Source organism: Lucilia sericata, unplaced genomic scaffold, assembly GCF_015586225.1.
Source record: "Lucilia sericata isolate MDLA Ls3-8-SP2 unplaced genomic scaffold, ASM1558622v1 Contig001279F_arrow, whole genome shotgun sequence".
In the NCBI taxonomy this organism is placed as follows: Eukaryota; Metazoa; Arthropoda; class Insecta; order Diptera; family Calliphoridae; genus Lucilia; species Lucilia sericata.
The window spans coordinates 72082-84129 of record NW_023995230.1 but is presented as its reverse complement, the minus strand read 5'-3'; the positions used below and the strand labels follow the sequence as shown (position 1 = coordinate 84129).

Sequence of the window (12048 nt, the reverse complement as noted above, 5' to 3'; positions counted from 1 at the left end):
CTAACTAACTAACTAACTAACTAACTAACTAACTAACTAACTAACTAACTAACTAACTAACTACTAACTAACTAACTAACTAACTAACTAACTAACTAACTAACTAACTAACTAACTAACTAACTAACTAACTAACTAACTAACTAACTAACTAACTAACTAACTAACTAACTAACTACTAACTACTAACTAACTAACTAACTAACTAACTAACTAACTAACTAACTAACTAACTAACTAACTAACTAACTAACTAACTAACTAACTAACTAACTAACTAACTAACTACTAACTAACTAACTAACTAACTAACTAACTAACTAACTAACTAACTAACTAACTAACTAACTAACTAACTAACTAACTACTAACTAACTAACTAACTAACTAACTAACTAACTAACTAACTAACTAACTACTACTAACTAACTAACTAACTAACTACTAACTAACTAACTAACTAACTAACTAACTAACTACTAACTAACTAACTAACTAACTAACTAACTAACTAACTAACTAACTAACTAACTAACTAACTAACTAACTAACTAACTAACTAACTAACTAACTAACTAACTAACTAACTAACTAACTAACTAACTAACTAACTAACTACTAACTAACTAACTAACTAACTAACTAACTAACTAACTACTAACTAACTAACTAACTAACTAACTAACTAACTAACTAACTAACTAACTAACTAACTACTAACTAACTAACTAACTAACTAACTAACTAACTAACTAACTAACTAACTAACTAACTAACTAACTAACTAACTAACTAACTAACTAACTAACTACTAACTAACTAACTAACTAACTAACTAACTAACTAACTAACTAACTAACTAACTAACTAACTAACTACTAACTAACTAACTAACTAACTAACTAACTAACTAACTAACTAACTAACTAACTAACTAACTAACTAGCTAACTAACTAACTAACTAACTAACTAACTAGCTAACTAACTAACTTACAGTATACCAATCGGCTCAGAATCACTTTCTGTCTGGCTGTCTCCAAAAATTTGTTTTACATAAGTCTTAATAATACTGCTGATTTTCGTAGACATCAGGCCTCATTTGACCCTATCTCAAATATAAAGTCTCTTTCAGAAAATGACTTGATGGTCAAAATTCGCGATAGCACGATGATATTCTGCATATAATAACTTCATTGCAGACATAAATCCCTCTACCAACAGTTATAAGGATAGGCCCATATTAACCCCCAACTACACCTCATTTAGAAAATCTCTTTTTTCTTGACTTTCGTTATATGTCACATGCCTCAACGAAATTAATTTTGTAAAATAAAAAAAGGTTTCTTCTTGCAGAAATACTAGTATATATTCAAATGTGTATCTGATCCGATTAGTATACTTATATTCATGTTTCACCTATATTGCCTCTACTGCTACCTTAAGTATGCATGTAAACAATTTGTACACACTTTAAATTAAGTCAAAGTACACAAAGTGTAACGTGTATATAAAAAATTCACGACTACAAATTGACTTCACTTTAAATTGTTTGTGTTGTATTGACTGCTTGTATATCTGTGAAATTAAAATTAATTATCTACACCTTTGACGCACATCACTTAAGTTGACTTTAATTTGTTTGTCAATTGTCTGCTCTGATAGTGGATGGTGTTGTTAAATGTGGCAACAACCTAAGAGGATGCTAATATGTAATATCTGAGCATTTTGCATGAGATAAGTATAGACGGAATTTTAAAACTGATTGCAAAGAGACCATAATTATTCAAAATTTACAATATAATAGTTTTCCGCAGATTAGCAATTAATTAAGTTCAAGAAAATAAATCTTGTTTTAATAAAAAACTTTCTCTTTTTTCTTTACTTGCAGCTGGTACACCCACAATGGCCCTGGTCCTCTGCCTGTTCTAAGTGGTCCTCGCATACGTTTACTGGGACCCATATTGGCCATCGAGGCTGTGACCGGTGAAGATTCCGGTGTCTATAAATGTACAGCAAGTAATGTGGGTGGTGAGGCAAGTGCTGAGCTACGTCTTTCGGTGGCCACACCCATACAAGTAGAAGTACAACCAAATGTTCTTAGTGTCCATATGGGTGGCACCGCCGAGTTTCGTTGCATGGTCACCAGTAATGGCAGTCCGGTGGGTATGCAAAATATATTGTGGTACAAGGATGGACGTCAATTGCCATCATCTGGTCGGATAGAAGACACTTTAATTGTGCCACGAGTTAGTCGTGAGAATCGTGGTATGTATCAGTGTGTCGTGCGACGACCAGAGGGAGATACATTTCAAGCAACAGCAGAATTGCAATTAGGAGGTAAATATTTTCTATTTTAGTTGATATTGTAGTAGAGTTGCGCTCGATTTGACTATTTATTTTCGTTTCGTTGTTGTTGTTGTAGTTGTTGAGTTTTTCTTGTTGCCTTTACATTTCATTTAAAACATGTTTAACTATCAACTGTGGCGCTTTACTTTCAACTTTTTAGTTCTTCGTTGTTGGTTTATTTCTCGAACATTTTGTTTTTAATCCTTGCCGTTTTTTTGTTTTGTTTTGTTTATTTACAGATGCCCCACCAGTTCTGCTTTATAGTTTTATTGAACAAACTTTACAGCCTGGTCCTGCTGTAAGTTTAAAATGTTCAGCAGCCGGAAATCCAACACCACAAATTTCATGGACACTGGACGGATTTCCACTACCATCAAACGGAAGGTAATTGAACTTTTATGCAGAGCGAAATAACAAACAAACAAATACTTTTATGCATTTACACATACATACATACATTTGCACTCACATACACATGTGTATGTAGTTGTGAGTGAATGAAAATCACAGAGAGAGTTTGTATATTTTTTGTTTAAAATAAGTTTTGTTATTTATTTGTATGGAAACTTGCAAATATTTGTGCATTTTTATACATTTTTACATGTATGCATACATTATTTTGTATGCATGTATGTATTTGTTACTTACATATGTATATATGTGTTGATGTTAATTTGTTTTTCAATGTCTATAACTTTTGTTTTTGCATATGTATGCATGTAAATATTTTACACTTTTGTTTGCAAATAGATTTAAATTTCAATTTTGCAGCAAGTTGAAGTAATGTTAATTTAAACAAAATTCCCTTAGGACCAATCCTATATTGTTCAAATTATACATTTTTAAAGGATTAAATTTTCCGAGACTTCATGTCCAAAAGTTTGGCCATATTTGAGACTTTATAACACTGCAAAGACAGCTTATTTTATAAACTCTCGACTTTCAAATAACGGTGTAAGCATTTCTTATTAACTCTCCTCATTGACATATATATCTTAACCTTAAATTCTGATGACAGAATCGGATTCAGCGCAGTCCATTCCTGTAGAAAAGTAAACTTTGATTAAAAATGTATTCGCGTTCAAACATTTTTCCTGATTTGAGCGACCTCTTTCGTATCAAAATTAAAAAGTCTATATCGCTGGAATACATTTATTATAAATCTCGTTGAGCAATCAGTGTGTTCCAAATATGGGCATTTCCACCGAAAAGTCTACTTTTGTCACATCAGGCCACGTATCATTTAACTTTCTATATTTATATCATACACCACTATAGTGGGGAGGGTTTTATGCGTTTTTGCTGATGACTGTTACACCAAAAAATATTCGTCCAACACTAACCCCAGGTCCACTTTTGGAAATAACAGAATGGACTTAGGTCCGTTGTTTCATGAAAATTCCCGAAATTTTATTACTTTGAACAATTTGTGCTGTTATTTCTGGAGCTATGCTGAATCCGATAATGGTTTCAGAATTGACCTATGTCCAAGATTTCATAAAAATTTCCCAACAAAAATTATGAATCAATTATTCTACGAAATTTCAGTTCATATCATATTTTTAATTTATAGGTTTTTAGTCTTGATTAGCAAATATTTACAATAGTCAAGTCAAGGACCCTTAAAAGTAGACGAAATTTTAAAAAATTTCGAGATAACATAAAATATTTTATAGTAAAATCGGTCTGAAATTTTCTTCGGAAATTGAGATGAAATATTGGTCTCAGGTCTACTATGAGTTCATTTTCGAATTCAGTTTAAGTACTAATCCTGAATGTGAAATTTTTGCAGCTCTAGGCTTCAAGACCTCAATATAATATCGCAAATTGCTTAATATAAAAAAAAAATTTTTGGAATTTTGATGGAATATTGGTACCAGATCCATTCTGGATTCAGCATGGGATTTGACTAGTTTTCAGTCAGATTCGGCCAGTAGTTCCAGAGTTTGAAGAAAATTTTGATGAATGTTGGACCTAGGACCCATACTACAACAAAGTTTCAAATTCATTTTTTTGTTTGCTTTAATCTCGAAAACTACTGGCCAAATCTTGCTGGAAACTCACCTTCCGAAAATGTACTCAGAATGGACCTGGGACCAACATTTCATCAAAATTCGTGAAAATTTTGTAATTTAAGAAATTTGTGTTATTATATCTGGAGTTGAATTTTTATCGCTTTAAGCCAGTATTGAGCGTTAAAGACATATTCTGATTTTTTGTGGGCTGGGGTCAATTTAGAGTCACTTGTGGACCGATTCTTATAAAATTTGGCACAGAGATTTTAGCTCATACAAAAATAGTTTATGTCGAATTTCATCGTTGTGCTCGTATTTTTAAGCCAGTAATGAGCGTTAAAGTCATTTCTCTTATACAGGGTGTAGGGTCAATTATAGACTGATCCTCGCAAAATTTTGGTAGAACGTTTTCGGTTCATAGTCATGTTTACGTGAATTTCATATTTGTAGTCATACTTTGAAACCAAAAGGGGATCTTTTATGGGGATAGGGTCGTTGGTAGAGAGATTTGGGATCATACAAAACCCGTTTTTGTCGAATTTTGTCGCCATACAGTTATCTCTAAGCCGATAATGAGCGTTATAGTCATTTCTACAGGGGACCTTATATGATGGGGACCTTATATCATGAACCGATCCCTTTAAAATTAGGTATTATTAGGTATTATTATAATGCTGTATAGTTATATTTAAGCTACAAATGATCATTATAATAATTTTCTGATCAATAAAGAATATTTTGAGAAAATTTTATCTCACCATCTCTTTTTTTGTGAACGCTATCGTGCCAACAACACATAGAAGGACGGACATAGCTAGATCGCCTTGGCAATAACTAAATGTAGGATTTTATAATTGCGATAATTTATTTCTCATTATTATACTTATGTATATGGGAGGATAAGCGGGAGGAAAAGTCTCCGTGTGCTTTATCGATATTCTTTAAGGATAGAACAATTAAAGTGGCTAGAAACGAGTTATGTACATTATCCTATCTTTAGTTATTGCCAAGTTGTATTAATGGGGGTTAGAATCTTACGAGGACCCAGAATATATATACTTTATGTAGTCTATGAACAATATTTCGATGTGTTACATACGGAATGACAAAATCATTTTACCCCCATAAACTATATAACTAAATACCCATACATTTCATTGCACTATTCCTATGCCAAAACTAATCTGTAGTATTATTTTCAAAGCTTTAACTATTGCATTTTGTAATAGTTTTTTTTTAACTTTGTTTAGTTTAAACAACTTAACTCTTTAATTCGAAGAAGCCATATACATATATTAATGCCCACTAATACAAATAACTAAATGCATACATTTCCACCTTCAAACAGTACACTGCAATACATACATATGTATGTATGAACATACTACAACTAACCCTTAGAAACTAGTTGGAATACATACATATTTTCCATAAACATTTCAGTGCCTCCATAAAAAGTTTAAGTACTTTAACAATTAAAACATAACCTTTAGTATTGGTGCATCTAACTACATCTACATATGTATGTATCAACCTCCTCCACCGCTTGTTTATAGAAACTTTTTTAATTGTGAAAATGTACTTACTTACACATACACATGTGTATTTAATTACCAATTGTAGTCTTGATATTTGTAAGACATACGTAGGTACTTACCGATTAAGAGGGTTCCTAAAAATTGTCAATGTTATTAAAGGAATTAAAATATATCCCTCTATATGTTACAAGGATCTGTCCTCTTTTCTAGAATAGAGCGATCGGTGAAGTAAATTTTTAAACAAATTATAAATAGATCCACAAAACTATATGGGTTTGTATATTTGGGGTCCTCACTAGATTCTAAGGCGTTCTAACCATATCCATCAGTCTGTCTGTATGTTGAAAGCACAATATGATTCGAAAGAATGCAGCTAGAGGACTAAAATTTTTCAAAAATATTTTCTATTAAAATGTTTTCTCGGTAAGGGCCAATATTAGTTCATGATTTTACCTAGAATTGATAATAATCTTAACTGAACCACCCTAATATTCCAATATATGCAAGTGCTTGTATTCAAGTGTATTTGTTTAACAAACGTTATTAATTATGCGAGTAGCAGTAGAAGTGGTAAATGTTTGATAAAGCTATTTCAGTTTCTATTTAATGGTTTCTAGTTACAAACAAATTAATTGAAATGGTTCTTTTGTGTAGGGCGCGTTATCATCATACAAAGTAATATTTGGGTAATTGCATACAAATGAAAATTGGAAATGAAATACAAATAATATTAAAGTTTACCTTTAATTGTAATTTTATATTTCTATAATTAAAGTATTGACAATAAATGAAATTTGATGCATAAAACCAAAAATATTCATTAAATTTGTAAATGTTTTTTTAACTAAAATTTTTAAAATGTAATCATGTTTCCTTTTTAATCCTTTTATAAATTATAGCCATAAATTCATTTAAATACATATTATGTACATCTGCATTTTTTCATTTTGCTTTTTTTTTTTTGGTTTTTACCTTTATCATAGTTAAGCCTAAAAAGATTATACTTATGGCATAATATGATTACAGTTTGCGCTGATTCTTAGAATTTAAAAGCAGCGAAAATACAAAAATTGTGAAAATCATTAAAACTAACGGTTATCTTAGATCGTAACATAAAGTTATATATAATTTACCGACTCTGATTTCTAGGAGCTTGCTATTTAACGTGCGCACGAAAAATCAAGTAGAGTCGAATATGCTCGTCAGATGTAGTATTGTATAGTATTAGATCCAGTCTGTAGCCGACCTAGATATCACACCAAGTAAGTAACTGCCAAGAAACCAGGAAGTAACTGCCAAGAACCCAGTTGGAGAATCAAGAGCAGATCCCGCCTGCCTATTCATTTCCATAATAGTCCCAATGTGCAGGTACTCAAACAAGGGTAATGTCAGACAGGCGACCCAGCTTGACAGATCCTTCTAGCTTTGTCTAACTAATACGGAAGAGGTATTATAAGAGTTTAATGAAAAATTCCTATGTTGCCGCGAATATTGAGGTCATGTAGTACCTTACAGGTAGGTACTGTTGTACTATGTCGATTACTAAGTCGATTAAACTATGTCCGATTGTCCGACCGTCGCGACCCGGGGGCATGTTACCTTGGTGAAATCTCCAGCTTGGGAAATGAGGTGCTACCAATACCTCTAGTCTGCCAGGACTATAAACTGGTAATGATCAAATGTATTCTTGGCCTTTCCTTGGAATAATTTGGCATGGGGTCGAACCAGACCACCATATAATCTGGCACTACGGGTGGCCAGTTGCCCGCAGGACTTCTCCTGGCTGGTTAGTTGGTTGAAGTTCCTTCGGGATCCACGTAGTGGCTGTGGTTTAAACCCATATTCGAGGGGAGAGATTATTGGTGTACGAACTCATATATCCTATGCCATATATGCCTGGATTCTCTCTCCTGTGCTGTTGCTATCAGTTGCTAACAGATGTAACTAGGTGATGTGACAGAGCAACTTATGCCAGATTCCTGAACACGTTGAGTATCTCTTACCCTTCGCGTAGTAAGGCGCTAGTATAGGTTGGGGAATTTTCAGGTAGACACTTGGTAGTTGCCTGTCATTCCGTAGATTGTTCTTTATGATCTGAGAATGGAACAGATGTAATTTGGTGAACGATCGAACGATGTTGGTGAACGATCGCGAAAGGCTCCTCTGTCGGGCTGGAGACAAGTACTGACTTAGTAGACCGTTTACTTCAGGGAAGTTATCGGTGCTGTTGCCATCTCAACAGGTTGGATATTGTGTCATGCTACGCGACTTATGGTTGAGAACTGTTACTCAACAGGTGATTAGTTCTGATTTAGTAGACCTTTTACTTCAGAGAAGTTCTCGGTGCTGTTGCCATCTCAACAGGTTGCATATTGCTTCATGCTACGCGACTTTTGGTTGAGAGCTGCCACTCAACTTGTCGGGGCAATTATTGGGTTCGAATTGACCCAATTGTCACATTATTATTCTTTGTCACATTATCTGACATACAGAGGGATCCTGATTTATTGGCTGGGTATTTCGGACTATCAAATACGACTCTAGGTGCTGTTACGGAATCAACAGGGCCATTTCAGTAGTGTGGTTGCGCGGGATTTAAAAGGTTAAGGAATGTACTGGAATGGGTCATCAGTTGATGGGGATTGCATTTTAAATAATGCAATCTTTCATGACAACACAAGGGTGGTCACCTTCCAGTATACCGGAAGATTGATTTCATCTGATCTTGGGGCTGTCTCTCCTTCTATTGACTTTAGACCAATGATTGCTTTTTCCTTGTCGGGGTTTGATTTGGGATTGATTCAATGCTGCCTGTCATTTCGCAACGGGGATACTATGGCAAGAGATTATATAGCTCGAGTACTTCAGCGAAGTGCTTGTACTTGGACCGGCAAAGCCATCTACAAAAACTTCATAGAAGGATTCAGAGGCGAGTGGTAGACCGTCTAAAGTCTATCCAGTGAGTGAAAAAGACCACCGTGAAATAAGGCCGTCAAGGCAGGTATTCACGTTAAGCACATAAACATCTTGTCTGTCCGTTTGACTATCTGTCTGTCCGTCCGTCCATCCGTATGTCCATCCGTCCGACTATGTGTCCATTTAAAACTTTTGCACATGATACAGGTCGCAATTTTCAAGACAATTTTTGATGAAATTTGCGAAGTATACCTCTTTTGCTCCAAGGACGAAAGCTATTGAAAATGGCAGAAATCGGGTTTTTGAGGTCATAATTATGTTCATATAGTCGGTCATGCCCATTACTTATTACTTGTTTTTTAATCGAAACGTTATATTGACAGTATTCGTAGAATAATTGTTTTAATCAACAAAATATCTACCGGTTAAACGCTAACCGGAGGTTGAGTTGATGGCAAATAAATTTACATAAACTCAGGTTTTTGTAGGATCAATAAAATTTCTAGCAAAACATCACAGAATGATATAAACTTATAAATGAAAAATTTTAAGCTGATTAAAACTACATACATAAGTCTACACAACTATTGCGGATTTAACTGTTTATATCTACACATGGATATTTATGTAATTATTGTAGATTTATCTTAATAAATGCTTTTAATAGTTACTCTGAACGCAACTCATAAAATAGAAAAATCCAACAAAATTTATAAAATAAAAAGACAAACAAGAAACTTTCTGAGTAAGCCTATGAAAACTAAAAAAAAAAATATGTGTAAAAATGTCTGAAAGGAATGGGATATATACCCAGTCGTATATAAGAGCCTAAAGTAAGAGCAACAGCGAAGAAAAACATAGAGGATAAAGAAAAATAAAAACAGAAATGGAGACGAAAAAAAAGTAAAGGTACTTACGAATTTTTAATTACCCCCTTCATATTCGTAAACCATAGAAGAGTGAATGGCTGTATAAATATACAGTGAAAAGAGTTGCCGGGTTTATAGAACACATTTTTTAAAGATCGTTCTGACTGAACTAAGTCACCGTTTATGATATATGTATATAAAATCAACTTAGATGTTATCAGTTCCAACTACTAAGAACCCGATCTATAGTATTATCCGCAAAGTTTAAGATTTTCTGTAGAAATAATTAATACATTGTTATCTGGCAACTCTAGTCAAAAGTACATGTACAAACCGAGAGAAATAAAGAACATGTAAACAAAATAACAAAAAAAAAAAAAAAAAAAAAAACTTCAATACTGTTGCCTTAACGTCACGCTTTCACTGTGACTATGACTGCGACTGTATGTTGGTTTAAGTTTTAATTAAAATTATTTGCTGCTGTTGATGTTGAAGTTGTGGGCCTCTGTAAATATTTAGTGGAGTTTTTATTCTGTCATAGGACTTTTTATTTTTATTTATATTTTCTAGCAGTGGCTTAAAGCAATAATTTTCTTTGCTTCAATATTTTAATACTATAAGTTGTTTTATTCGTATTTAAGAGAATATTAAATTAAAACACTAAAATACCTTGGAACAGTGAATTGCGGAAGACATCCTTATAAGGGAACCAGAAATCAATCTTTTAAATTTAAGAATCTTATTATTAATATGAAACGTGGTTTACTGAACTCGAACATTAGATCAGCTTGTGGGCTTTAACGAAATCTTGGATTAATGACCGATTTTCTATTAAAACAGCTATATTAGAGCGATCAATTGACAACAAATTGATCATCTGAAGGAGATCAAAATAGGTCCATGTAAAAGTAATGTATAACTAATTTTAATGTTCAGTTTTAGTTCAGTTCTAGTTCAGTTCTAGTTCAGTTCTAGTTCAGTTCTAGTTCAGTTCTAGTTCAGTTCTAGTTCAGTTCTAGTTCAGTTCTAGTTCAGTTCTAGTTCAGTTCTAGTTCAGTTCTATTTCAGTTCTAGTTCAGCTCTAGTTCAGTTCTAGTTCAGTTCTAGTTCAGTTCTAGTTCAGTTCTAGTTCAGTTCTAGTTCAGTTCTAGTTCAGTTCTAGTTCAGTTCTAGTTCAGTTCTAGTTCAGTTCTAGTTCAGTTCTAGTTCAGTTCTAGTTCAGTTCTAGTTCAGTTCTAGTTCAGTTCTAGTTCAGTTCTAGTTCAGTTCTAGTTCAGTTCTAGTTCAGTTCTAGTTCAGTTCTAGTTCAGTTCTAGTTCAGTTCTAGTTCAGTTCTAGTTCAGTTCTAGTCAGTTCTAGTTCAGTTCTAGTTCAGTTCTAGTTCAGTTCTAGTTCAGTTCTAGTTCAGTTCTAGTTCAGTTCTAGTTCAGTTCTAGTTCAGTTTAGTTCAGTTCTAGTTCAGTTCTAGTTCAGTTCTAGTTCAGTTCTAGTTCAGTTCTAGTTCAGTTCTAGTTCAGTTCTAGTTCAGTTCTAGTTCAGTTCTAGTTCAGTTCTAGTTCAGTTCTAGTTCAGTTCTAGTTCAGTTCTAGTTCAGTTCTAGTTCAGTTCTAGTTCAGTTCTAGTTCAGTTGTAGTTCAGTTCTAGTTCAGTTCTAGTTCAGTTCTAGTTCAGTTCTAGTTCAGTTCTAGTTCAGTTCTAGTTCAGTTCTAGTTCAGTTCTAGTTCAGTTCTAGTTCAGTTCTAGTTCAGTTCTAGTTCAGTTCTAGTTCAGTTCTAGTTCAGTTCTAGTTCAGTTCAGTTCTAGTTCAGTTCTAGTTCAGTTCTAGTTCAGTTCTAGTTCAGTCTAGTTCTAGTATTCTAGTCCAGTTCTATTTCAGTTCTAGTTCAGTTCTAGTTCAGTTTCTAGTTCAGTTCTAGTTCAGTTCTAGTTCAGTTCTAGTTCATTTCTAGTTCAGTTCTAGTTCATTTCTAGTTCAGTTCTAGTTCAGTTCTAGTTCAGTTCTAGTTCATTTCTAGTTCAGTTCTAGTTCAGTTCTAGTTCAGTTTCTAGTTCAGTTCTAGTTCAGTTCTAGTTCAGTTCTAGTTCATTTCTAGTTCAGTTCTAGTACAGTTCTAGTTCAGTTCTATTTCAGTTCTAGTTCAGTTCTAGTTCAGTTCTAGTTCAGTTCTAGTTCAGTTCTAGTTTCAGTTCTAGTTCAGTTCTAGTTCAGTTCTAGTTCAGTTCTAGTTCAGTTATAGTTCAGTTCTAGTTCTAGTTCAGTTTTAGTTCAGTCTAGTTCAGTTCTAGTTCAGTTCTAGTTCAGTTCTAGTTCAGTTCTAGTTCAGTTCTAGTTCAGCTCTAGTTCAGCTTTAGTTCAGTTCTAG

The 12048-nt window shown here is 33.5% G+C and overlaps 1 protein-coding gene across 1 annotated transcript in view; it reads left to right on the top strand.

Moving 5' to 3' along the window:
- The window catches only part of LOC119610798 (Down syndrome cell adhesion molecule-like protein Dscam2), an 84994-nt gene that overhangs the window by 34689 nt on the left and 38257 nt on the right, over positions 1 to 12048 (top strand). The window contains 2 exon segments of the mRNA XM_037966151.1: positions 1890 to 2338; positions 2587 to 2731. Of these exon segments, the coding sequence (XP_037822079.1) occupies positions 1890 to 2338; positions 2587 to 2731 (594 nt within the window).